General features: G+C 46.8%; 1 protein-coding gene across 17 annotated transcripts in view; it reads left to right on the forward strand.

The window, feature by feature from the left end:
* PFKFB3 (6-phosphofructo-2-kinase/fructose-2,6-biphosphatase 3) overlaps nt 1-24,878 on the forward strand; it is a 36,715-nt gene extending 11,837 nt beyond the window's left edge. Inside the window, exons 2-18 of one of the 17 annotated variants that reach the window (XM_015863984.3) lie at nt 5,154-5,271; nt 10,020-10,145; nt 10,416-10,512; nt 10,706-10,772; nt 11,071-11,145; nt 11,311-11,367; nt 12,542-12,666; nt 13,484-13,691; nt 14,368-14,514; nt 14,852-14,956; nt 15,574-15,703; nt 15,904-15,966; nt 16,131-16,195; nt 17,604-17,774; nt 19,239-19,261; nt 21,074-21,124; nt 22,017-24,878. In XM_015863984.3, coding sequence (XP_015719470.2) covers nt 5,193-5,271; nt 10,020-10,145; nt 10,416-10,512; nt 10,706-10,772; nt 11,071-11,145; nt 11,311-11,367; nt 12,542-12,666; nt 13,484-13,691; nt 14,368-14,514; nt 14,852-14,956; nt 15,574-15,703; nt 15,904-15,966; nt 16,131-16,195; nt 17,604-17,774; nt 19,239-19,261; nt 21,074-21,124; nt 22,017-22,023 — 1,596 coding nt within the window. In that variant the 5' untranslated portion in view covers nt 5,154-5,192 and the 3' untranslated portion in view covers nt 22,024-24,878. Of the gene's footprint in view, nt 1-4,827; nt 5,272-5,472; nt 5,617-10,019; nt 10,146-10,415; nt 10,513-10,705; nt 10,773-11,070; nt 11,146-11,310; nt 11,368-12,541; nt 12,667-13,483; nt 13,692-14,367; nt 14,515-14,851; nt 14,957-15,573; nt 15,704-15,903; nt 15,967-16,130; nt 16,196-17,603; nt 17,775-19,238; nt 19,266-21,073; nt 21,125-22,016 lie in introns of those variants that run through there. The other 16 variants (XM_085548379.1, XM_015863818.3, XM_085548854.1 and 13 more) reach the window with 16 other exon arrangements.
* The last annotated feature ends 2,091 nt before the right edge of the window (nt 24,879-26,969 follow it).

Genomic DNA, 26,969 nt, shown 5'->3' on the forward strand with positions numbered 1-26,969 from the left:
CCCTTACAGAAGGATCTCTGAGGATTTTGCTCCTAGCTTGGGGATCTGGGTTTAAACCAGGCTCTCATTCTTCCTTCATCATTCATTATGGTCAGACAATGTGTTTGCAACTCCCATTTCCCAAACGATCTGCCTTTAACTCACCCAGTTATCACCAGCACCCCACCCACAGCACTGCTGCTGTCCTCCCTTTGCAAAGCCCTCTGCTGTAAACCAGGTGCTAACGAGGATTGAACCCTCATCCTTTTGGCTGAAAAAGAGAAATAAAAACAAAACAAAGAAAAGCCTTCCAAGACTTTGGAAGTTGTCTTCAGGGAGGGTTGTCTTCAGGCAGAATTTACCATCCTGAAATAGTTTCTGCATCGTACCCAGTGCAATGGCAACTGCACGCAGGAGAGCTCAGAGCAGGACACTGCTAAAAGCTGTATTTTAAATGGTTCTAAGTTGAACGAGGGAAGATTTAGGTTGGATATTCAGGGGAAGTTCTTTACTATGAGAGTGGTGAGGTGCTGGCACAGCCTGCCCAGAGAGGTTGTGGATGTTCCATCCCTGGGTTGAATGGGGCCCTGGGCAGCCTGTTCTGCTATTAAATGTGGAGGCTGACAGCCCTGCCTGCAGCTGAGGCACTGGAGCTTCATGATCCTTGAGTTTCCTTCTAACCCAAACCATTCCATGATTCTGTGATGATACCTTTTGCAGCTCCAAGGTAAGAGCTGCTCCCAGCACAGCGCTGAGCTGGTGTTGGTACATCAGGGTTGGGCAATGCTCGTTTCTCTATGGGGATTTCCCCCATTCCATATCAGCACTTGTTCCTCAAGCCTGAACCCATCTGAATTATTTTCCCTTCTCTGCTTGCAGCTATTTTAAGAAAAGCCACTGCTTGCAGCAGCGGATATACGCTGAGCAGCCCAGAGCGTATTTCATTGCTTGGAGATTGCTTACTGTTGGGGAAGGATGATGTTTTCTTAGCACACCAAGTCCAATTGCAGAGTGCAATAGGTTAAAACCAGGACAGCCTGTCCCTGGATGGGGGAATGGGTTCATTGGGTGTTTGTATGTGGCTGGGAGACCGGAGCTCAGCCCCAAGCATGCAATGTTCCAATGCAAACCCTTCCACCCTGCACACCTTTGGCAAATGCTTGCAGGGTCCCCCCAAAAAGCACTGCCAGCAGCAAGTGGGGGACACTGTGAAAGCCCCCACCTCCCTCAATACATTGCAAACACAGTTTTCTTGGCTTCTCCAAGGTCCAGCTGACAGCTTTTGGAAGCAAAAGAGTTTGTTTACTGCTCTTGGTTCTAAATGCCCCTCCGCTATCCCAGATGAGCAATTTTCTCTGTTGCAACGAGGTGTCTTTAAGGCAACGGCAAGGTTTGGGGCAGCTGCTGGTTGAATTTTGCAACCAGAGAGAACTGTGCCCATATCACAGATTGGTAAACCAAGGCCTCACTGGGAATTGCTGCCCAGCTCACAGAGCTGCATCTTGAGATGACAGCAGCCCAACTCTGACCCACCACCTCCAAATATTAACCATGTAGAGTCACAGAATCATAGGATCAGGTTGGATATTGGGACTTGTAACTTCATGGGTATCTCCATCTGACGTAACTCCAAACGATGGTTGGATGAGATGATCTTAGTGGTGTTTTCCAGCCTTAATGACTGTATGATTCCATCTGTCTTCCCGGACCCCCTGAGCATCACACAAACTGCATCCCGCTGCTTTGATGCCACATCACAAGGAGATGTGCTGCACTGAGTGTAGGCATGAATAACTCACGCTTTCCTTTCAAGCTTCCATTAAAGGAAAAAAGAAAATAAAAGAAAAAGAAAGGGAAAGGGTGATGAATCACAGCTTAGTCAGAGTTGGGGCTGTCGTTCCCTGCATTTTGATGGCATGGGAGCAGTGCCAGGGTGGCTGGCCGCCATCCCTAAAGGAATGGGGACTTGAGGTTTTGATTTTGGGTCACATCACATAGGGATGATCAGCAGGGAAATGGAGGAGTTTAGGCTTTGGGAGCAGAGATGTTAACAACCTATCATCACCATAGGTCCTGCTCTCCCAGAATTGAGATTTCACACTCCCACCTCTGCCCCCAATGCCTGTAGACCCTCAAGGTCATTGCAGCCCATCCAACACCTGCAGATCTCAAGTCGTTCCCTTTTTACACCTTCCTGCTGCCCCACCCTTACAAATCAGCTTACATTTATAAATAGTAATGATGCTCCTTCCAGCTGACCTCCCTGGCAGCAGCTGGCTGCTCGTGCCTTTGAAAACCAGGCCACTTATTTAGGAGTTTAAGGATGGTCTGGCTTTCCGCTCCAGTTACCCGGCCATCTTTAGCCAAGAATTACAAGGTGGATCTAATTTGAAGTGACGGTGATTTTTGCTCAGGCGGAGTTTTGCTCTCTTCCCATCCCTCTCCGTATTCACAGGGTGGTGATTTTAGGACCAGCTGTGAAAACCCCTATCCCTACCCTCATACCTTCCCGTATCCCAAATCTCAGCATCCTCTCCTTTCCTTCACAGCAGCATCCCCCCCTTTTTGCCCACAAATATACTTACCCTACATGTGTTGTTGTGCCCCATCCATCTCAGTTCCATATAGGGAGGCAGCTAAAAATATATTCCTTCTGGGTTTGTTACGAAAATATACACCAGCTTTGCTTCTAGGGGAGGAAAACATAATAATATTGAATACAATATAAATATAGAATAATATAGAGGATTATATATAGAGAGAGGAGGAGGTTAAGGGAGAGCACAGTATCTGGTATATATAGAATAATACAGGGGATTATATAGAGATGAATATATAGAGGGGATGAAAATATGAGAATATTGACTGTTTATAGAATAACATAGAGCATTATATAGAGAGGAATATATATATATATAATATATAAAATAGGATCATAGAATGGCCTGGGTCAAAAAGGACCACAATGATCATCCAGTTCCAACCCCCTTGTATATATAGGGTCACCAGCCAGGCTGCCCAGAGCCACATCCAGCCTGGCCTTGAATGCCTCCAGGGATGGGGCATCCACAACCTCCTTGGGCAACCTGAATATATATATACAAAGAACAGGAGAGAATGCTGCTTCTTGGCATTTTAATCTCCATGCAATATTTGTACTGCTAATACCTATACAAGCAGATGTGTAGCATTTCTAGCCATGAAATAGGGGTTATAATATATATATAATATACATATATATAGTATCTATATATAATATATATATTGGCCACCCAGGACCCCTCTAAGCTCCCCCTCATCGCACAGGGGCCGCATATCCCCAAAAGGCTTCTTTTGGGGGGTGACACAACACATTTAATAGGGGGGGGGGGGGGATGGACAGAAAAGCATTTATTCGAATTATTAATGCAGTTTCACACCATCCTCCTTGATAAGGCGGACAGGTCAACCCACGTAACTCAGTCAAGACTCGGGCGATGCGCTGCGCAGCTCACATCGCTTCTCTTTCATTCCGGCACCGACTTCGCTGCGCGGAACGGGGCAGGGAAGAGGCGGAGCGGTGCGGGGATCCCCGCGGGGGGAGGAGGCGGCTCTGCCCGGCTCAGCCATGTGCGACGTGAGCGACGTGCGGCTCCATCAGCCCCCACCCCCCCTTCCCAACCCCCCCCCGGCGTAGGATGCGCGTCCCATCCCTCCGTTGCGCCTCAAGTTATTCGCAACCCGTTTTCTTCACATTATTTTCACTTTATTATAATATATATATATAATATATATATATATATATTCATTCAATTTCTGCTTCAGTCTCCCCCCCCCCCCCCTTTTCTTTTTAGCTTTGCTCATTTTTACGTTTGATTTTTTTAATTTCTTATTTCAGGGCTTTTTTTTTTTCTTTTTTTTTTTCCTTAAATACTTTTAATTTCTGCTTTTTATCTCCGCTTTATTCCCGTCGTTGGCTTCATTTGCATTTTTCTCCTTCATTTGCGTTTTATTTCTGCTTTGCATTTAATTCCTGCTTCTCTCCCCCCTCCCATTTTATTTCTGCTTTATTTCTTCACCATTTTTCCTATAATATTTCATTTTTCTTCCTATTTTTTTCCCATATTTTTTTTCATTTTTTCTTCCCTTTTTTGTGCAACTTTCTTTTTTTTTTCCCCTAATTTTTTTCCAATTTTTTCCTATAATTTTTTCTTTTTTTTTTTTCCATTTTTTCTTCCCTTTTTGTGCAACTTTTTTTTTCCCCCTCCCACATTTTTTCCAATTTTTCCTATAATTTTTCATTTTTTTTCATTTTTTCTTCCCTTTTTTTGTGCAACTTTCTGCTTCCCCCCCCCCCCATTTTCTGCCTTTTTCCTTTGCATTCGCCTTTTTTAGAGTCCCGCTGTACCCCATTGCATTTTATGTCTGCCTTTCACTTCAGTTCCTGCCTTTTATTTGTACTTCATCCCTCCTTTATTCACTTGCTGCTGCTTCATCGCATTTTTTCCTGCTTCTCCCCCCCCCCCCTTTTGCCTTATTGCCGTTCCCTCTCAGCTGTTGCTCCCCTCATCCACATCTTTCATTCCGACACCCCCACGTTCACATTTCGCTCCCATCCCTTCCCACCACCTGCACTCCACCCAACTCCGAACAAAGCCTGTTGGGGGGGGGGGGGTGTCACATCGGCACCGCCTTTGTTAGCGCTGCAGTGCGGATAACGCTCACCAGGCGGCAGCTCCACTCCGTTTCCCCACCCCCTCCCCCAAACAACGAACCGCCCCCGGGGGCGTGGAGCCGTTGCCGGTGTGTCTTCCCCTCCTCCTCCTCCTTCGGGCTACAAATAGGCGGCGCCGAAGCCGGGCCGGCTTCAGTGCGAGGAGGGGAGAGAAAAGAGGAGCTGTTGCTCTGTGTTCCTTCTAACCCCGTTCTTGCTACAGGCTGGAGGGGGTTTGACTTTTAAAGCGGAAAGAGAAAAGCCCATCTTTTTAATTTATTGCGGTTATTTTCCGTTTTGCCGTTGAGATCAGCGCTTCACCCTCCTCCTGTGCACGCGGTGCCCGCACCTCCATCCTTTCACCCTCCAAGCAGCGAATCGCTTTTATTTTACCTTTTTTTTTTTCCTCCCCCTCTCGCTTTTTTATTTATTCGCTTATTTATTTTTTTTCTCCCCTTCCACCCCGTATAATCGCTCCAAGGTGGCCGCAGAGCAACGCAAAAAGACCTTTGTTTTAACCATGCCCATGGAGCTGACGCAGAGCCGCATCCAGAAGATCTGGCTGCCTAATGACAACCGTCCGGCTCTACCCCGCCGCTGTGAGTACCGGCACGGGGATGGAGGGGGAAATGCTGGGGAGGGATGGATGGTCGTAGCATCGTAGCGATGGGATGGGAGCAGCCCCGCATCCCTCCTGTGTCGAGCACTTGTGATGTCGGCTCGTTCCCTTTGTATTCACATCCAGCGTATGATATGCGGTAGCGTCTCTATCATCTCTGCTATGTAACGTGGTGTGCGATGTGCTGCGGTGCCGATGCGTCTCCGCCTCCTCTCTCCGCCGCTCCGTGACTCATTTCCAGCCCAGGCGGTCGGAGGAAGGCGAAGCTCTATGGGATGCGGCTCCACGGGACACGCGTGGCTTCATTCCCTTCTTCCTCCGCCCGGTAATGCCGATAGGATTATAAGGCTACGGGGCAGGTCGCTAAGATGGGCACTGTGTTTAAACCCACCGGGATTTATGCATCATGTGTGAGGTTGGATTATTTTTCTCTTTCCTTGGGTACCTGGTGATCAACTCGGAGCCTTTAGCGATGAATTCAGAGCCTGTAGGAGGGAGGTTAGAGCAGCGGGTAGAAAAATGAGGGTTGCTCGTCCCCGTGTTGTGCTAAGGGTCAGGTAGGAGGGTTAGAGGAGGTTAATCTCTTAAAGTCCTGCAAGTGATTTGGGTTAAGGGCAAAAATGGCATTTCCGAGCTCTGCACCAAAGCTCGGAATGAATGTGGCTGTTCAGAAGTGAACCCTGTGCTTAGAATAAAATAGAATATTTATGGTTATGAATAAAAACGATCGCGTGGGTGCCTTTGTGGCACGGATGGCAGCACGGCTCTTCGCTCTCCCTCAATTGACAGCTGCCGTGGGATTCCCTATGGGCGGCTGTGGGAATCCATAGGGATGTGAGGGGGAGGGAGAGAGGAGAGGTGGCACTTTGTAGCCCTGGAGGAGGATGGAAGCGCTTGGGGTGAATCAGTGTTTCCGATGGTTTTCTCGAGGTTTTCATTCGAGCCGTTTTGCGTTTTCGCTTGGCTTGGAAAGTTGGCCCGGTTGAAGGAAAACAAAGCAACAGATTCAGAGTGTCTGTAGCCTTGAGGTGATGCTGTGCCCAGTGCGCATCTATGGGAGCAGCTCCAAAGGAGCTCTGCGACATCTGGATGGCCGCAGGGCTTTGCTTTTAGTGGGACTGATGGTGGGGGGGGGACGGTGTAATGCTTTGCAGCTGGAGTGCGGCGATGTGATTTTTCTCAAGGGCTGACACCTCTGAAAGACATTCCTAAGTTGGTTTGGCTACTTTTTCTTGCTGGCTTCTGACAGGGCAGTTTTCTTAGCGTTGTCATATATTAAAGCGGCTCGTTATTAATTTGGCTTCTGATTTTTCTTTGTGGGGGTAGAAACGAGCTACATTTGGGCATCGTTTGTTACAATCTATGGAAAGAACCCCACTGGGCTTTCGGAAACTCAGCGGTTTCCCGTAGGCAGAGTCCATTCCTCGGCTGCAACAAAGAAACGGAGACACAAAGGCTCCGATGTGAGGCTGTTGCGGTCGCGGTGGTGGTGGGGGGAAAGCAGGAGGAACTCGCAGAGCATCAACGAGAAAGCGCCGAGTGGATGCTCTGAGCGTGGAATAATTGGCCCGATTGTTCCTGTCTATATGGCAGCTCGAATATCGATGCCTTCATCCGGCCCTCTGAAGGCGATCCATTCAATGGGGGTCCGGCTGCACGTCGCACACGTAAGGGGCTGGGAAGGGGGCCGGGCAGGGGGATGTAGGGGGGGAGAGAGAAGGCAGGGGGCTCGGACTCCATAGCATCGCTCCGCACACGTGGGATGCAGAGAGATCGTATGGGTGTGGGTTCTGTGGGCTGTTTGGGGTGATTTGTGGTGTAGGAATGTGTCCCTTGGAGGTGTCAGCAGAATGAAAGAGGGGAAGAACCAAAAGGTGGAAAAAGGGAATCTGAGAATGGAGTGGAAGATGTGGAGTGGGTTTTTAGGAGGGGGAGGCACATGGGAGTGCTGCCTGCTTACAAAGTGGCAATAAAAGTGCATGGATTTGAGAGGTGGCTCTTTGTTATTTAACCATATATAGAAGAAAAGTTTCCTTTTTTGTCTTTATTCTTTTTCTTTCCGCGCTCCAGTGGGCTCTCAGCAGTTCCCATACATGAGGTCCTGTGATATTTTCTCATAGCAGTTGGGTTTGTTGAGCTTGGAGAAGGTCCTGGGGAGACCTCGTTGTGTCCTTCCAGTACTAGAAGGAAAGTTGTAAGCAGTAGAGGGAGCATGAGTTAATGGTGACAGGATAAGGGGAAATGTTAACTAAAAAAGAGGCAATTTAGGTTAGAAGTTCGGAAGGAATTATTTACTTGGAGGATGGTGAGGTGCTGTGATGGCTTGACCAAAGAAGCTGTGTGTTCCCCATCCATGAAGTTTCTTAATGCCAGGTTGGATGGGGCCCTGGGCAACCTGATCTGATGAGTGACAACAGCCCATGGCAGTGGGGTTGGAACTGGATGGGCTTTAAGTTCCCTTCCTACCAAAGCCATTCAATGAAATACACTGCTGGAGCCTTTTGGAAGTCATCCCTGACCTTGGCTTACCTGAACTGCTGTCCATAATAAGTAATGAATATGCATTGAAAACCCTGATAGCTTTCCAGTGTGGTGAAAAGGAATGATGAATTGGGTCTTTGTGAAGCACTGGGAGCAAAAACACGGGTTCTGTTTCATCCCTGCTGCAAGGTTTCCTAGAGCTCAGGGCTGGCTTTTGTGATATTGCTGAATTTGGGCTCAGGTTTCTGATAAGTAGGTGCATGTGATGAGCCCACCACTAACCTGGAGCTCTGGGATATGTTTCTAGGTTCCTAACCAGATGCTTTATCCACATTATGGGGGAACCTGGGTCTTGCATTTACTAGCAGACTGATCTGGGGAGAGATTCCTCCAGCTGTTCCCTTTGGTTTTGTTGCCCCCTGCATGGGGGCAGGAGCTTTGGGACCACCTCTGTTCCACTTGTTCATGCCCCCTTTCAGCTCCAAACAGTACCCAGCATTGTCCCTGTCCCTCGTTAAGCACCATTATTTTAATTGCTCAAACCCTCCTGGCTCCAGTCTTTGGTATCTTGTGTCTGCTAGCAGATAGAGAAAGGAGGAGCGGATCTATTCAGGTGTAATTCTTTTCCTTTCCCTCTCAAGTTATTAGAGCACGTGAGATGTGTTTTCTCTGCCTATACTTCACACTCAGAGAGCAAAAGCTCATTTCCTTTGGATGCCTGGCAACCCCCTGGGTACCCCAGTGTGCAAAGTCAGTGCGTGCTACTGAGGTCAGTGTGAGCTGCCCTGATCTGCCCTGGGCTTTTGAAATATGGCACCCAAGGGGACAGGATGCACAAAGAAACCCAGGAAAGCAGAATACTTAAAGGGGGTTGGGAGAAGGGAGAAACCCCACCTTTTGATAGTTTTCCATCTCCTTTCTGCTCTATTGAGACAGCCAAGCAGATGCTGAGTGGCTCTTTGCAGCAGTTCTGGCATTTTTTAACGTGTGGCTTTAATTTGGCTGTAGGATTTTTTTTTTTGCTTGTTTGTTTGTTGGAAGGGAAATGCCACGTACTTCACATACTCTGTGCATACCTCTTGGTTTATGTGCCTGTCCCTGAGACCAATCCCTCCCCACTACCTCTATCCTCTGGCAGCCACCAATTGTGCTGCTTCCCGGGATCCCACCTGCCCCATAGCAAGGCGAGCAGCTCAGCTCACAGCCCATAATTAAAGCACATTTTTATGGCTCTGCCATCAGCCATTCACTCCCCGCATTCCTTTCCCATGAGGTTTCCAGGATTGAAGGGTTGGATGAGAAATCCCGTTGGAGGGGCTTGCTCCTTGCCGGGAGGGCTCAGCACGTGATGCTGAGTGGTATGAAAGGTGCCTGCCTAATCCAAATTCCATTAGGCATCGTTAAGATCTTCCCTTCCTGCCTGTAAAGTGCTTGGCTTGCTGCCTTGGCCTCTTGATGTGTAGAAGCCATGTGAACATTTGTGATGTGGGAGGGCAGAGGGATGCTGCCATGTGTTCTTTCCTATGAACTAATGTCCCAGAATTTACTTTCTAAAGGATTTATGGAGAAAAGTGACTCTCCTGGCTACTTTTGTCATTATTCTGCCTGCATTTTGGTCATGCAGTTCTATTGAATTGGAGTCGTCTTCAACTTTCCAGTCATCACTCTGGTTTATTTCCACCTTTTTGATACAGGACCCTCTTTATAACAAAAAAAAAACAAGCTTAGGTTTAGGAGATGAATAATTCCCATGTATCTGCTTTTACATGCTGATGATTCTAATAAAATTAGGGCCATCCTCTTGATTTTCCTAAGATCAGCCTACCATAGGGATGAGGGGTTGTATTCCCCTTGATGGGGAAACAGGATCGTGCAAGATGCTTTGGGAAGGCAGCTGCACCTCTACAGCCATCAATATGTTCTCCTTTGTCCTGCTGGGTCTGAATTTGGGTCAGTGTGGCTTAACTGGGGCAGTCATCTCACTCGTGATTCACAGAGCCATCCACCAAATGCTCCAGCTCTGATGTCCTCATTCAGCAGATTCCATTCTGAAATTGAGTCGGTGGATTTCCCTGCTTGAGGTTTTGGTCATTGAGACTCACGGATGGAGGATACAGGGGAGATGGTGCAGAGACTTTGGGCTTTCTGTAACTTAAAAAGGACCTTGAAGAGGCTGTCTCAGCAACAAGGAAGATGAGCTGATGGATTAACAGCTGCTTATGTTTTGCTTTCTCTTCTTTCTCATAGCCTGTGGGCCGCAGCTTGCCAATTCCCCCACTGTGATAGTGATGGTTGGTCTCCCAGCCCGGGGGAAGACTTACATCTCCAAGAAGCTGACTCGTTATCTCAACTGGATCGGTGTCCCAACGAAAGGTGAGGTGTTCACAGGCTGCTGGGGAAAGGACCAGCTTCAGTCCACAAAGTGCTACAGGGCCTCAGTCCCACTGCTGGTGGGACATTGTCCCACATGGGAAGGGAGATGCCCCATTTTTCCCTTTGAAACAAAGAGATGTCCCTGAGCCTTTGACTCTAAAGATGTCTTTTCTCAGTCTGTTGCTAAAAAGTGTTATTCCTGGGAGCTGCATGCTGACTTGAGCTGATGTTTCCTCCAGGTTTTTATGATTTTTAACCTTTCTCCTGCAGTTTTCAATGTGGGGGAATATCGCCGTGAGGCAGTGAAGCATTACAGCTCCTATGACTTCTTTCGCCCCGACAATGAAGAGGCTATGAAAGTCAGGAGGTGAGTATGCACCCAACTGCCATTGGTGTCCCAAATGGGTTGTGAAGTTTACAGGGGGGTTACTCTATTGTTGTGGCGTGATGGACAGAAGGGCTGGGCTGGATCTTGAGGCTTACCTGGTGTACAGGCACAAATTGAAGCTGCTGGGGCTTGGTAGGTCAGGATCGCCAATGCATCCTGGTCTCTTTTGCAGGCAGTGTGCTCTGGCTGCCCTGAGGGATGTCAAGCTGTACCTGACGGAGGAGGCTGGCCAGATTGCGGTAAGAGATGCCCTCTGTGGTACTTGGCACTAATGAAAGTACCGAGCCCTGTGCAGGTCAGGGCAATGTTACCTGCAGGAAGAGGGGCTCAGAAACTGGGAGAAGGTTCCTAAACGCTCCTAAAAATGAGGCAGATGGAGGATGGATGTTATAAAATTCCCTTAATGAGAGAGAAAAGTGTGTGGCTTAGTGTGAGCTCAGCTCCTATAATATATCCACCGTTCCACCTGGATGTAGTTTGAAGGGCTCAGTGAGAAACCAGGCACCCTTGGGGATAACCAAAGTCTTTGCTTTACAGGTTTTTGATGCCACAAATACCACACGGGAGAGGAGAGGGATGATCCTAAATTTTGCCAAAGAAAATGGGTTCAAGGTTGGTACCGTCTTGCTGCTGCCCATCTTGCATAGACAACATTATGTTATATATTATTAACAATGTGTAGTTTATCGCTGATATGCTATCCTCATGAGGCTCTGTTTTAAGGGGGATTTTGAACCTTACTGCTGGCTTTCAGCTGAGTTTTGCTGTGCTTTGCAGGTGTTCTTCATTGAATCTGTCTGCAACGATCCCAATGTTGTTGCCACCAATGTCATGGTAAGAGTGAAAGCCACTTGCTTTTCTCTTGTATAGGATTTTTCACCTGTGTCCAATTGGTTTCTTTTCAAAAGGCATCTTGCCAGGCTCAGCTGAGGATTAGGAGTTTTGTCTTTTTATAATATATTTGTCCTGGGATGAGAAGGGAGCCCTTGCGTTCTGTTGATGTCTAATGGTATCAAGGAGAGGTGTATAAAGTATTCGGGATACTTTAGTGACCCCAATCACCCTTTCAAAGCAGTAGGTGTGGTTGAGGGCTTAAATCCCATCAGATTGCTTGGTGGGTGTGGTTTAAATTCCAGTTAGATTTGGTGACTTCAGCCACATCCAGTTTCACAGTATCTATTAAGGTCTGCTTTGAGGGGAATAGCAGATCTGCTCAGAGGCTTCCTGCCACTAGCTGACAACTTGAGTGGGGGAGCGACATAAAACATTACTTATCAGCTCTTTTGGGAGCTACCAGATCTTTGATTTCTCGTCAGCAGAAATGAGCTTTTGCCCTTTAGGCTTGGCTACGGTGAGTAGATGCTAATTGGCCTACCTGGGCATGATTAACTTCAATGGCAGTGTCCTTTTCCCCCCCTTGGGCTATGCTTCAGCCTTATCTCCAGCCTACCTTTTATAAGTTGTTTTACCATGTCTGGGAATGTGTCACAGGATATCCAGAGTCTATCAGGGGTTTTTCATGGGCCTTTGCCCCATTCCCAAGACTGGCTTAACAATAGGCACCAGTCTAGGGGCATTTGTTCCTGCTGGGAGCTGCTGCCCTATGATGTTATCCCATTGGTGTCAGTACTGGTTGGGGGGTTACTTCTGCTCAAACCCAAATCTTCAGGAAAGACATCGTATTAAAGCAAGTTAAATAGAACTTAGTCCCTGTGAGTTCTTCTAGTCTACATCTATCGTATTCTAGTATGTAGTAACACAATGGTTTATAGCAAATATGTTTTCCTTGTCTTTAACTTTTGGTCTTGTTCACTCATATGTTATAAGTGATGGATGTATAATGGCTCAGCCAGCCAGCAGCTGGGTCATGACAGGATTTTGATATTAGCATGCTCTGGCTATATGAGTCCTATTCTGCCTGTTGCCACAGGAAGGGCAGCAGCCTTCTCTGCCTCCTTGGGAACCTTCCTAACATCTCTTTTTTGGTGTGTTCTTTCCCTTGTTGTAGGAAGTAAAACTGTCCAGTCCTGATTACCGGGACTGTAATTCTACCGATGCCATGGAGGACTTCATGAAAAGAATCAATTGTTACCAAGCCAGTTACCAGCCTCTTGACCCTGATGACTATGACCGGTAAGAAACTTTTCTGACTTACAAAGAGCCTGTCTTTGAATGTCTTTTGTTTCCTGGGAACGGAGTAATGAAGTATGGAGCTGTATTTCACTTGGTGTTCAAACACGTGACTGTGCTAGAATAGTGTGTGGTCAAGGCTCGCTATAAATCATGCTCGTTCCTTTAAAATGTAATGCTGTCTTCTCTAGCCCTGTGTTAGAGAGCGTGTAATGGTTTTGATGGTGTGTTCATAGGAACACAGATGTCTTGAACTGGAAGAGACCTTAAAGATTATCTAGTTTAGGCATAAATACGTATAAAACAAAGGGATGGGCAGGTGGGCTGGAGTGTTTCTGGGATGCTTTTGTCATGCTGCCAGTTAAAAGAAGGGGCTGTTTAGGCAAGCTCAAGGTTAACCCAGGGTATGCAACTAAGGCTTGCTCAACCTTTGCTGTCCTGTATAGCCACGTGGGCAGCCAGTCAGTAATGTTTCACCTCTCAGCCTTTCCACTGCTCACAGACACATCCATGTGCTTTGTGTGGATAATCCTTGACCAGTTCAGTGCTGTCCTGAGGTGGGATGTGCTTCTTGCTAGGCTTAATCCTCTTTATTGCTGCAAGGAGGGAAGCTAATTACACTCATGTTAACTTAGCTCTCCATGAATTGCTGCAACCTACCAACTTCCTGTTGAAAATAGCCTGCAGGAAATCCTTTTAGCTGAGCGATTATATTGACTGAGATACCTCACAAGGCCATTTTGTGGAGTGATGGTTTTCCTTTCTACTTTCCCCCACTGACACCCACCTCACCCCCTCATCCTTGCTGTGTTTTCCCTAGGGAGCTTTCTCTCATCAAAGTCATCGATGTTGGCCGGCGGTTCCTGGTTAACAGGGTTCAGGATCACATCCAAAGCAGAATTGTTTACTACTTAATGAACATCCATGTCCAGCCCCGCACCATTTATCTTTGTCGGCATGGTGAGAGCGAGTTCAACCTCAAGGGGAAGATTGGAGGTGACTCAGGCCTCTCCAACAGGGGCAAGAAGGTAAGGAGAGGAATATTTCCCTGGGATTTAGCTGCAAGAGATGCCATCCTTTGGGCTGAGTGTTTAATCAATGCCAGCTGGGATGATTTAAAGATCCAACTATATGCCTTGCCAAATTTTGGCTTGAGCATGGCCTCAAAAAACTCTCTTAGATAATATTTAAGAGCTCAGTTTGCTTAGTAATTGATTCTTCAAGGACTGGTCAAGAGAGCTGGTTCATGGAAGGCTAATATCTGTTTTGGCTTTCCATTACCATTTTGAAGTCCTAATGGACCTGCTCACTTGAGGTGTGATTTGTCGAGGACTACATGAAACATCAGTTAACTCTCTGACAAATAAACAGAACTTTGGTTAAGGATGCTCTGGGATATTTCACGTCATAGGAGAGTCCAGGTTGCGATACAATTTCTTGGATGCTACTCCTGTTCCTTGATTACATTAGGTTGCAGCTTTCTCCTCTTCCATTCTTTGTTCCCATACTCTGTTAGAATTTTTGGGAATCACAGATCTGTGAGGCAGTTCCCCACCTTAGAACATAAGGCCAATACATCTGCCATGGAAGACAGAAAGGATCTGGAGAAGGGGATGTTTACTAGGAAGCAGGGAGGAAAACTCATTGGGAAGCTGAATGGGATCCCACTTGGATCAGGAAATCAACCTCTTCTCTTTCCTACAGTTTGCACTGTCACTTAAAAAGTTTGTTGAGGAGCAGAACCTGAAGGATCTCAAAGTCTGGACCAGCCAGCTAAAGAGAACAATCCAAACAGCAGAAGCGCTCCAGCTGTCCTATGAGCAGTGGAAGGCCCTCAATGAAATAGATGCTGTAAGTAGCTTTGATTGCAGGAGGAGATGATTGTGCTGGCTTTTTTTCAGTCTAGCTTAAGTCTCACCTTCTGTAGGGAGCTTTCCCTTCTATGGGGAATTGAATACTTTTCCTGCTCTGGCACTCAAAATCTGGCTTGTGATTTTATCTCTACCTTAAACAGAATATTCAAGATGTTGGCTTGAATAAGTAGATTAAGGTGACTTGTTCATGAAACTGCTCTATATCCAATCCTTCAGCACATTAAAGGCAGTTGCCTTGGAGAAGGGTGTGTGGGTTAGGTGGGCCAATTCGTTTTAACATGGCCAGTAACCACATGATTATTTTCTTCTTGCAGGGTGTGTGTGAAGAAATGACTTATGAAGAAATCAGGGACCAGTATCCAGAGGAATTTGCTTTACGTGATCAGGATAAATATTACTACCGCTATCCTTCTGGAGAGGTAGGAGAACTTTGGAGATGTGGCTGTTACTTATGTCAGTTCTGGATGGTAATTTTGGTTGTGAACTGACATTTTTAGTCCCAAATTAAAGATCATGTCTGTAGATGCTTGGGAACAATAAATCTTCAGTCTAATGAAAGCGGGTCTAAAGGAGAGTATCTGAGTGACTGACGTTGACTCTAGGTGCCTGGGTTCCTTCTGGGTGTCTGTCATGGTTCCATATGAAATGGTAGATCTTGAAACTTTTCAAAACCTGAGAGATATTCAGGGTGATTCATACTTCAGAGCTTAAAAACTCAAAGAAAAGTAAGTTCTGAGACAATGGAGGCAGTAATCTGAATACCTCTGTGCAGTTGTAGGTTACCTCAGTAAACTCTTCAGGGCTGTAACTAAGGCATTAATGTTTTGGTTTTTTTTCCTTCCTCTGATCAGTAGCTATGTTATAGAGTAGCCGAGTTGAAGCACTGTTAAATTTACTCATCTTTATCAGTAATTATGTTAGTTTAATTCAATCAGAGGTATGAAATCAAATACTTAGACCAAGACAATGATCATTGTTTCTTTTGAGGTCCTTGTCTTCCTGACTCTATGCTCATCTCCCTGCTCTTCTGTTTCAGTCCTACCAAGACCTGGTGCAGCGCCTGGAACCAGTCATCATGGAGCTGGAGAGACAAGAGAATGTCCTTGTGATCTGCCACCAGGCTGTCATGCGTTGTCTCCTTGCTTACTTCCTGGACAAGAGTGCAGGTGAGCTCCCTGTGCCTGGGCAGGAGGTGGATCCTGTTGGAGGAGGGATGCAGCTTGAAGGAGATGAGATGTGCTTGTGTCTGTGCAGGGCCTGGAGTATGGCATCTCTTTGATATGGGGTTGGTTTAGGTGCTGAGGAAGATTTCTGAACCTGTTTTTAGAGAAGAGTGGGGTTAATCTTGCTTTGCATTTCTCTGCAGATGAAATGCCCTACCTGAAATGTCCTCTCCACACAGTATTGAAGTTGACCCCAGTGGCTTATGGTAAGTGGGGAATGCTACTTAATCAATGTGCTGAGGTGTTCAACTTGCAGCGCCTCACAAATCCAAACTTCTGGGACACAGACAGAGGTCTGCGATGGAGCACCTTGTTAACACCTTCCCTTGGGGTTTGCTGACAGCCTCTGTCTCTCTGCTTCCTTCTGCAGGCTGCCGTGTGGAGTCCATCTCCCTGAATATTGAAGCTGTTAACACTCACAGGGAGCGGCCAGAGGTAAGTGTTTCTTTCCCTCTGAGACATCCTTTGGGTGTTCCCTTCCTTTGCCCTGTGGTAACCCATCAGGGAGGATGTCTGGGGAGATTGCTCAACCTAATGCTCAAAGTGCCATTGGAGGACTGGGTGCATCAGTTGGGCTCTTGCTCTGCGTAGATGTGGCTGATAGAGTTCTTTTCCCTTGGAAAACCCTCATGCATGTGCCTGCTACCTAGTTTAAAGCTGACCCAGGGAGAAGTCAGTCGGCCTCTGTCTTTAGCCTTCGTGGTCATCCAGTTACCCAACAGGGAAGTACAGCTGTGGATGGAGAAGGTGACTTCTCCCAGGTTTCCCAGCTGGCTGGCAGAATCCACGCTTGGTGGCTTGGCCAGCACCTGCCTGTGTAGTTTTTCCTGGCGTGTCTATGAGTCTATTAGAGTGCTGTTATGTAGGGTGGTGGATTACTAGGGGAGAAGACCCCTTGCATGGAGGAGAAAAACTCAATAAAGTCAGGTCTGTGTGCTCCACCAGGAGCTCAGAGGCCAGAACTAGGAGACATTAGAGCAAGGGGAAGCCAGCTTGGTGGTGGGGCTTGATGGTCACTCAAGGGGAGCCCTGCATTCCAACCTTTCCAGCTTGTTGCAATGGGTCCTGTCTGAGATTTGGATGGTCTCATCCATCCCCCTTTGGACCACATATTTTCTTTGTTCCTTGACCTCAATGCATAGGAAAAGCTGGTCACTTTCCCATAGCATCAGGGCCGTTGATGCCCTTGCATCACCGTTGCCAGGAGTGGCTATGGGGCTCAGTTAGGATGGAGCAAGGCATGTGCAAAGCGCTTGGGTTCCTCTGCTCAGCTGCAAAGATGCTGCCCTCCATCCCACATGCCTTGAGTTGGAGCTTGGTGCTGTGCTGACCCTCACTGGCTGCTCTGTCCCACTTCCCCATCCTTTCGTATTTACTCGAGCTCGCTCATCATTCCTCTTCTTGCTTTCACAGTCAGAGGGACCAGCTTTGAGGAGTAGAGCGATGGGCACCTCTCTGTGCCAAGTGGTGGCTGTTGGTTACTGCTATACTTTGTAGTAATGCACGTTTTACTTTCATGATTGAAGGCTCAGGTGTGGACAAAAACGTTTCTGAGCTCAGGGCTCTCTTTATATTTTTTTCTCTCCTTTTCTTGGCAAATCATATTTAAGTTCTCAAACATTTTGCATCAGTTTCTCTTTTTGGTGTCCAGAGCATTTCATTGCATCCAGCTAATCCTTTTGCACATGGAAAGCAATTGTGGGGGAAAAGAGGAGGCTGCTTTAAGGAAAGAAACAACTTGCTTTTTTTTTCCTTTTATAACTGTCGCCTTCTTCCCTTTTCATTTTTATTTTATTTCTTTTTATTTACTTTATTTTTTTTTCTTTGTCTCACTCTAATTCAGGAAGCAAAGAAGGGACCTAACCCGCTCATGAGACGTAATAGCGTTACCCCTCTAGCAAGCCCAGAGCCCATCAAAAAGCCTCGCATCAACAGCTTTGAGGAGCATGTGGCTGTTTCTTCCGCCCTGCCAGGCTGTGTTCCTCAGGAAGTGCCCACGCAGATGCCGGGACAAGTTAGTTGAACTCTTAATTTTGTTTTATTTTTTTATTTTTTAATTTATTTTTATTTTTGGTTGTCATTCTTGTTGTTTGTTTGTTGTCCTCCTGCTGTCGCTCCTGAAGCTGAGAACGGCTTGCACTTGTCGCATCTTGTGCTGCTGCTGGCTCTGACATGCTCTGTCTGCGCTTCTCCCGTGGGTGCTGTGTCCCCCTATCCATGTTGGGTTGGTTTTTGGGAGCAGCCAGTGATAGGTGGCTGTTAGTCCTTTGGTCATCCCAAAGCTGTGGATTTAATCAAGCAGCTGGTTTAGGCATTTGCCTTGGTGTCCCCCATCTGACATTGTTGTGTCACACAACTGTGAAATAGTTTGGGTTGGAAAGGACCTTTGGGTCCAGCTGGTCTAACCCCATGTCAAGCCAGCATCATCCAGGTCAGAGTCTCCACAACCATGTCCATGTGAGAGCCAGCTGGCAAAGCAGGCAAAACCAAAGGCCTTATGCCTACCTCACCCTTCCCCAAGGCATTTGTTCCACTGTAGACCTGGGCATTGCAATAACACACATGTTCTTGGGCTTCCACTTAGAAAATTATTGTCAGGACCCATTTCTGCCTGAAGTTCTCTATTCCCAGAGGAATAAACAAAATGGACCAAAACTGAGCGGAAGCCAATTTTGGTGTTCACCCATGCCCTGTGTATCAGTTGCGTTCTGCAGCCCCGGGTGAAAACCCAGGGATTCATAGAATCATTAAAGTTGGAAAGAACACTAAGATCAGCTAGTCCAACCATGAACCTGTTCCTGTGACTGCTCTAGACGTGTTACTCAGTACAACATCTGCCCTTCTCTTGGAAGCCTTCAGGGATGGTGACTATACCACTTCCCTGGGCAGGCTGTTCCAATACCTCACCATTCATCCTGAGATGAAGGGTTTCCTAATATCCAACCTGATCCTGCCCTGCTATGTTGCTTGTATGTTATCTCTTCTTTAATTCGCTTGTCAAAAGATGGAGGAGAGACCTTGCTTGGGGTGCGTTTTCTGGAAACAAAAATCCTATCCCTTAGTGAAGGAGCTTGGGTGGAACCACAGAAGCAACCGTATATGGTACATGAGCCTCATATTGTGCTGCTTGTTGGGTCTTGTTGTCTTGTCTGCTCCTTCTTTGCCTTGTCTGTGTTGTCCCCAATCCCTAATCCCAGGATTAGTGTGATGTGCCCCCTGGCTCCTCTCTAACTGCTCTGCTTCATGGCTTTGCATGAACCTTTCCACTCAGTACAGCACTGAGTGGTTCAGTTGCTCAGTTTCTTGGCTTTTGGGGCTTTGCTTTGGGCTGCTCGAGTCTTACAACAAACCCTGTCCTGGCTTTAGGGTCTGGTACTATTTGGTGTCCAGGTGCCCCTTGCTGCTATCCTATGTCCCCTGCCCTGTCTCACGCAGCATTACTGACACCTCTCTTTCCCTTCTCTCTGTCTCTCTACAGCCTTTACTAGGAAAGGCATGCCTGTAAGTACCTTCTTGGGTCTTATTCTCTTCCCTCCCTTTTCCCTTGTTTCTCACTGTCCCACTGGTTGTTTTGTTGCTGTGAAACCTTGCTGGGGCATGGTTTTCTTGGACTGAATATTTGTGTGTTGGGGTGGGAATTGGGTGCATCTTAAGAATTACGAAGAGGAGGCTATGAATGTTGCTTTGTCTAACCCTTAAGTATCCTATCTTGATTAAGTGCCCAAATGCTGTTGGGAAACAGAGCAGATTACTACTTCAGGATGCTGTCTGAAGTTCTGCTTTATCATTGAGTAGTTATAAGATACTACTTAGAATAGATAGAAGATAAGATACTCTTGGATTTTCCTTGAGTTTTCTATGGTAGCACTTCCATAGGTGATGGACCCAGGTGGTCTGCCTGTCATGGGGACTCGAGTTATGCCTGAGTGATGCCACTGAAGATTTCCAGATAAGGTTCTGACCTCAGCTTCCAGCAGGTTTTTATCACCTGTATGGGAAATGAAATGCATTTCTGGGAGGTAGGATGATACAGGCATCTGTAGTTCTGCAAATGTTAATTTTGGGACTAACCTGCCCATTTTTCTTAGGCAGATTAGACACAAGGATGTCTTGATATAGCTCTAGTAGGCAAGATGCCTTGAGCTTTTAATGCATTACTTAGAATTGACTGAAGTTTTGACAGTGCTGTTAAATTATTGTATAATAGGGACAATATGGTTCTGGATAAATTGAAGCCTTTGGACTCATTTCATGTTAACTCACTGAGTAAAGAGAGCATCAACCATTAGAGAAGGAGTATTCAAATGTCTTCTCAAAAACTAGGGAGATTTGGGAGTTCCACTGGCATAATGCCTACGTGTCTCTGTCCTTTATAGAGCAATCAGCCCACCTCCATCCTTGTCCTGGTTCACTCTGTGAGATCAAGTTGGGAAGGGTTGCTATAAACCGGCTTTGCTTCTGTGTAACAGCTGGGGGACTTCACATTTATTCCCATTTCCTCCAAAAATGGATGGTAGAAAAGTCAGACTTTGGCTTTGTTGATGGGTGTGCTGGGAATAACCTGCTGATGCTCCTGTGTGAGTGTTGAGCTGCCTGCCATGGCACGCATGCCTATGCTCCTTTTCTTGCCTGGTCTGGTTGCTTAGAGAGTGACTTTTTGTACATCCCTCCATCCAGCTTTTTCCCAGTATTTTACAATAGGAAGTATTGCATGCTGGCTGGGACACCAAAAAAAACCACCTCTCTGTTGAATTTTAGAGGTCTGCTTCAGGTTGCACTACACCAAGAGCTCTTGGAGCAGGTGCTGATGGCTTCCCAGGTGTAGGTTGGATGCAGCAAGCTCAGGTTTCTCCAGTTCTGGGAGTCTGTTGCCACCTACTACTATGGGACTTAGGATTTGCTTTTGAGGGAGCCAAAAATATGTCGCTAAGCATTTGGTTTGTGAGGGACCTTCACCTTTGTCACTTCTGTCACCTTGTTTGTGTATCCTCGCTGTCTCCCACTACAACCCATATGGGGTCAGGGGAGGTGGAGGTTCCCTCCCCTGTTAGCACTGCTGGAGGTGTTTGGCAGCAGCAGTATTGCTGAGTCAACCATCCCAGTGGGGGCTTGACCCAATCCAAGGGATACCTGGGGAGCCCAGGGACATAGCTGTGTGCTCCTGGATTGGTTTGGGTTTGCAGGATGAACTGATGTGGTTTCCTTTCCTTTTGCTTGGTTTGTGATCCAAAGTGCACTCTGTAACAATAACCCGACTTAAAAGTTTCTCCTCTCCCCTCCTTCTTCTCCCCTTTCACTTTTTCATGCTTAAAGACGACCTGTTTGTCACTTTCTCAAAGTTTTCTCTTTACTAATATTTCCAAGGTAAATAGCTGTGGGTGCACGTGGTTTTTCCTAAACCTTGTCCTGTCTCTTTAGCTACTGCAGAACAGTGCTGTCTTGTAGCATGGCCATGGCTCCTGGTGCTTGTAAGAGACCAGTTTAGGTTGTAAAAGATTAAAGTAGGTTGAAAAGCCTTCCTAGCTGTTTCTTAGTCCCTTCCCCTCTCCTTCCCACCTCCCCTCCAGCCTTTTTTTGTGTAGTATTGTGATGTGAGAAACGTCCTTGTTGTGGTCATCTCTCCTTGGGTTTCTCTGATCTCCTCTATAGGAGGATCACTTCTGGGAGCTGTTCCTGCTGGTGTTCAGCTGGTTGTCCCTGGATTTGTTGTCCTTGCTGCTCACTGTGCATTAGTGGATGTCTCTTGATACTGTGGTGGCACCAGGGCTGTGCTTGAAGCCATTCTAAAAAACCTTGAAATGCTAAAGGTGAACGTTGGCTTCAGCAGCACCACTGAGGGTGGTTGGTTTCAATGCCAGATCCTCCAGGCAATCACTGCACTGGCTGGACAAACAGTGACTTCCACTCAGCAGATGTGGGGACACTGTCCACCTTTGAGGCAAGCAAGAGAGATGCTTAGTTGTTCTCTTATGGTGTCCCGTCTCCTTGTATTGCATGGACCAAAGAGCAGCTCGGTTTTCAAGCCTGCCAGATTCCCACCCTGTGGATGGGTGATGCTCAAGGGAAGGATTCAGGCAGCAAGTCAACATGTCTCCCTCACCTCTCTCCTTGAGTGGACAGTGTCTTCTCACTCTGTAGTAGATAAATGCTTTCTTAGTGGTGACCCTTGTCATAGTGTTGTGCCCCCACCCCTTTCTCACTGTGCGAAGATACTCCAAACATGACTCTAACCATGTTCCTTCCCCTCTCGTTGCAGAACATGAACAACTCGCAGAAGCCGTCGTGAGTCCCTTAGTGCTGTCGCGAGGCCACCAGCGACACCAGCTCCCATCCCATCGTCATTTCTGAAGCTTGCTTATAAAACAGGTCTCCTCCGTTTGTGGCGAGGTCAACCCTCGGCTGTTTCTACCCACGCCTGTTCATCTGCAAACTGCTCTGCTGGAGGGGGGAGAGAGGTGGGAGAGCGATGGAGAGGAGGGAGACGAGCTCCCAGGTCTTCAGGCTGCAGCATTACTCTCCTCTCCGGTGTCCTGCTAGTGTGTAGCAAGCTGGGAAGCGCTTGTAGCGCACAGGAGTTTCCAAGTTCTAATTTTTCCTTCTCTAAGCGGTTTTGAGCTCTTTTTGTATAGACTAATGGTACCCATCCATCTTTGGGTGGAGTGTGTGTATATATGTGAATGGTGCGGGGTTAGCAGTAATGGGGACAAGAAGGGAGGGAGGGAACAGAGGGGGAATTTGGATTTTTTTTTTCCTGTTATTATTATTATTTTATAAGTATTACTAATTTTTTTTTTTTTTTTGGAAGAAAGCCCTTAATGTGCTGTGCTGCAGTCCTGTGCCAGCTACAGCCTGCCATGTGCACAGCCCAGCTCATTGAAACACATGAAAACGGCTGGTTTTAGCCAATAATAATAATAATACCCTCGTTAATAGATGCATCTCGAAGCAGGGGGGAGGTTGCAGAGAATATCAATCTGCTGCTGTGAAGCTGGCTATGAGCTGCTTGTAATATCAAGGGGAACCACACTGATGTTGGCATCCTGTGGATGCTCTGTGTTGGAGGAAAGAGGAGATGGGGCGGTTGGGTCCCCGCATCACTTCAGGCTGTCGGTGGGCAGCTGCACTGGGTGCATTTTGCAGACATGCAGGTGTCCTGGCCAGGAAGCAGGACAGGTATTGACAAAAAGGTCTTAAGAAGAGCATTTTTTTTGTTGCTGTTCTTTTTCTTTAATATATATATATACATGCACACAGGTGTGTGTGTGTGCATGTGGGTATATGTCTATACTTAGAAACCGCTTGGTTTTTGCACTTTATTTGTGGCAGGAGCATGACTATATTTCTTTTGGTTTTGTTTTGTTTTTTAACCTGTGCCTCTTTAACAGGGGAAGCTTGAATACAGGCAATGTGTTTTTTAATTATTTTTTGTGTGTGCTGGGAAGCTGGGACTGCATGGAAGCAGTCACTATGGCTTCCAAGGGGTGCGTGTGTGTGTGCGTGTATGCAGGGGGCAATGGACACAGTCCTGGCTTGGGCTCTGTTGGCCAACTCCTGGAGGTTGGAGATGAGAGCCTTTTAATACAGGTTGTGAGCCAGCAGTTGACTGTGGCAATTAACCACTACTGCGTTGTGCAAAACTCTGTGGTTTTTTTTTCCTCCCCCCAACTCCCTCTTGTGTTCAGCATCTCCCCATTCCCAAGCACAGCTGAACTGGAGGTAGGAGGCCAAGTCATCAGGGTCCTCCACCAACAGCGGAGGGTTGGAGATGGGCAGCCCTTTGCTTCTAATCCTTTCTATGGCCTTCTCCCCTCCTCTGGGGTAGGAAACAACATCCTTGCAGATGGGAGTGGAGAGGTTTGTGGGGAGGGTTGTTTTCTTTTCCTGTTGTTGTGAGGTTTTCTTGTGTGTGTTTCTTTTTTTTATTACTATTTTATTTTGGCTTCTCTGGGGATGGGGAGGTGGGGAGGGAGGGTTGGTCCCTTTGTCCTATGAGAAAAGGTGAACCACAGTGCCTAGTGCTTCAGTCCCATGCAACAAAAACACATTGCATAGGCTCGGAGCAGTACCGACAGCAGGGAAGGCTCAGGGACTACACTGGTCTCTATCCAACCATCCCAGTGGTGCCCTGTATGAGCGTGTCCATATGTGTATATTGTACAGATGAAACAAAAAACACTTATTTTTTTTCACCCCTTTTTTTCTTCTTGAATTTGCGATAACTGCTTTAACGCAGACTCACGCGCGTGCGGTTGACATATCAACCCTTTTGGTTTCTCTGCCTTTGAGATGCTGGGGGAAGGTGACTTGGCTGCCTTCTCAGCCTGTTTCCTGGGGAGCTGATCTGTCTCCTCCTGCTACCCAAAGATAAGCCAGCACACGTAAACATGATGTCTGGCTGCCTGTGATCAATCCTGTAAACAAGATGTTCAGTGTGTATTTGAGTGCGTGTCTATGTGTGCATACGTACAAATATATACAAGTCTGCAAGCAAGAAATAAACCCAAACCTTAAACTAATGGAAATAGAAGTCTTGGTCCTATAAGAAGATAAAATTTGGAAGTTGGTAGGCTTTTTATCTTTTTTTCTCCCCCCTTCTTCAGGAGGGGAAGTTGGCCCATGAGTAGCCAAGTGATCCTCATGCTGGGAGTGGGTGGCAGGATGTCATCTCCATCCCATCCCATCATGCTTCCCATTGTGTTTTGGCTGTACAACCAAAGCCCAGGCAATGATGCCACAGCTGCAAAGGGAGTGAAGGTGCAAAGATGGATTTGTTGAACCACACCAGACATTTTATTTCCCCCCCCCCACCCCCCCCCTTTTCCTTTATTTTTTCCTGTTTTTTTTTTTTTTTTGTGATACTTGAATTTATTTTTATGATTTTTTTTTTTTAAATAGCAAAGCGCTGTTTATTTATTTAATGTATACTGCAAAGCTTGGAGAGAGAAGAAGGGTAGTTATACTTGGGATTTGTTTTTGTTATCTCTGCTGTTAACTGTTCTGTATATACATCTGGAATAATTGCCTGATATCGAGCTGTGCCAGCTTAAACAGGGTCTGCCTTTCAGAAATTTGTATATTTTGCAGTTGCTGGACCAATAAAATAACTTGTTGAAATACAGATGCGATGTGGTTATTCGCTTGCTTTACATTTGCGCCTTTGGGTACGTAGCGTGGAGGTGTTCAAGGCCAGGTTGGATGGGGCCCTGGTCAACCTGATCCAGTGTGTGGCAACCAGCCCATGGCAGGGTCTTGGTGCTTGATGATTTTTAAGGTCTTTTCCAACCTAAACTGTTCCATGTTCCAACCTAAGTTTGGTGTTCCCAAGGATGATTGTGCCCAATGCAATCCTGCCATGTACACATGGGCTTTACTCTGTTCTTGTGCCCTTTATAGACCCCTCTTAGCCCTACAGTGCATTTTCTGAAGATCAACTGAGAAAAGCCCCTCTGATCCCTTGCCTTAACCCCTTTCATTTTAACCACATGGCAGCAATTTGAAGCTTTTTGTTTGGTCCGTGAAGAGCTTGTTAGTAGGAACGATGTGATTAATCCAACTGCACTTATGGCAGGATCTCTTCACACTCTGACAGCTACATCCCAGCTGAATGTAAGATGGAGTCCAAGGTTGCTCAGAGAGGTGGTGGCTGCCCCATCCCTGGAAATATCCAAGGTTAGGCTGGATGGAGCTCTGGGCAACCTGATTGAGCTGCATGTGTCCCTGCTGATTGCAGGGAAGCTGGACTAGATGACCTGTAAGGGTCACTCCCAACTTAAATGATTATATGACTTTTTTTTTGTTGGATAGCAGCTATTTATTCAAACCTGGTACACCTCCTTACAGTGGTTTGGTGCTGCTCTGTCAAAGTAGAGCTGTCCTATGGGATCATGGCTGTCCTTGCCACAGAGCTGGAAAATGGTAGATGCCACATGGAAGTTGAATTGTAGGTGTGGATTTGGCTACTGCTGGTTAACTGCAGGCCCTGCTCTGATCTTCCCTGGGGCTTTGGAGCAGAAGGAGTCTTTTTAGAGCAGGGCTTGAGATGCTCATGGACCATCTGCCTTCTCCTTTTGTCCTCATGATTCTGTAGGGTTTTAAAATGGATTTGCATTTCTCCAGGCTTGCATGTGGGCACTAAGAGCTGTGGGGTGATGCTCACCCTGCAACCATCCCAGAGGCGTGGAGGACTCACGCTCTCCAGGAAAGCTGGTAACCACAACACCTTCTTTGTTTTGCCTATTCAGCAACCTGCTGCCCTCCCTGACCCGAGTGAAGACAAAACATTCCTGCCTTATTTTAGGGCAGGGAGCGTGGCCTTGTGCCCACACCATACACAGCTGGGCTGAGGCTGGGTATAGACACAACAGCAGCACTGCTCCTGCATCCCTTGTTAGGGCTATTTGAAGCCACAGTAACCTCATCCTTGCAGGGAGAGCTTGGAAACAGCTTTCGCCTCCCAGGGCAGTGCTGTCAAGGCTGCTCAGCAAGAAAACACTTTTGCTTCTCTTTCTGCATGCAGGGGCAGGAAGGGACTTGTGCCATTTGGTCATGGTGGGGGGGGAGATCACAGTTTAATGCCGTCCCAGCAGCATTGTTTTTTATTATTATTACTTGAAAATTATTATTATTTTTATTAATTTAGTGGGTTTTTTTGTTTGTTTTGTTTTTTTTTAAATTAACTATTTCTTTCTTTCTTTGATTATGTTTAAAAGTTTCTTCGTTCTCCTTCATGGTGCGTTCTGTACCGTGACAGATGTTCCTTGAGGCAGGCTGGATTTTAAAGGTTACCTCCTGACAGTGGAGAACGTTTCCTGCTCACGGTCAACTCCGTCTCATTTCAATTGGTTCCGTTTTCATTATCTTAGGGGGAAAAAAAAAGCAAAAAGAAAAAGCAAATCCAACCTCATTGCCAGCAAACAAGCCGAGAGAACTTGTGATTGCTATTAAAAAAAACACAGACCGGTCACGCTGGCTGACTCAGCTCTGATTGATGGCTCAGGAATGCGTCTGATACGTGCAAGGGATTAAATAAACTGTGGGCAAACCTTTACAATGCAGCGTGCTGTATGAAGTGCAGCCAGCACCCATCCACCTGCCCGTGCCTGGGGAGTGTCTGCAACTGCATCGTGGGAGCTGCAGGGTTTGTTTCCATTTTACCCTGCAAAAGAACCCATAAAGAATAAAAAGGATTGGGTACTTTGCAGGGTTGGGT

The sequence above is a fragment of the Coturnix japonica genome, chromosome 1 (genome assembly GCF_054131305.1).
Source record: "Coturnix japonica strain WE chromosome 1, WE-NBRP24, whole genome shotgun sequence".
Classification (NCBI taxonomy): domain Eukaryota; kingdom Metazoa; phylum Chordata; class Aves; order Galliformes; family Phasianidae; genus Coturnix; species Coturnix japonica.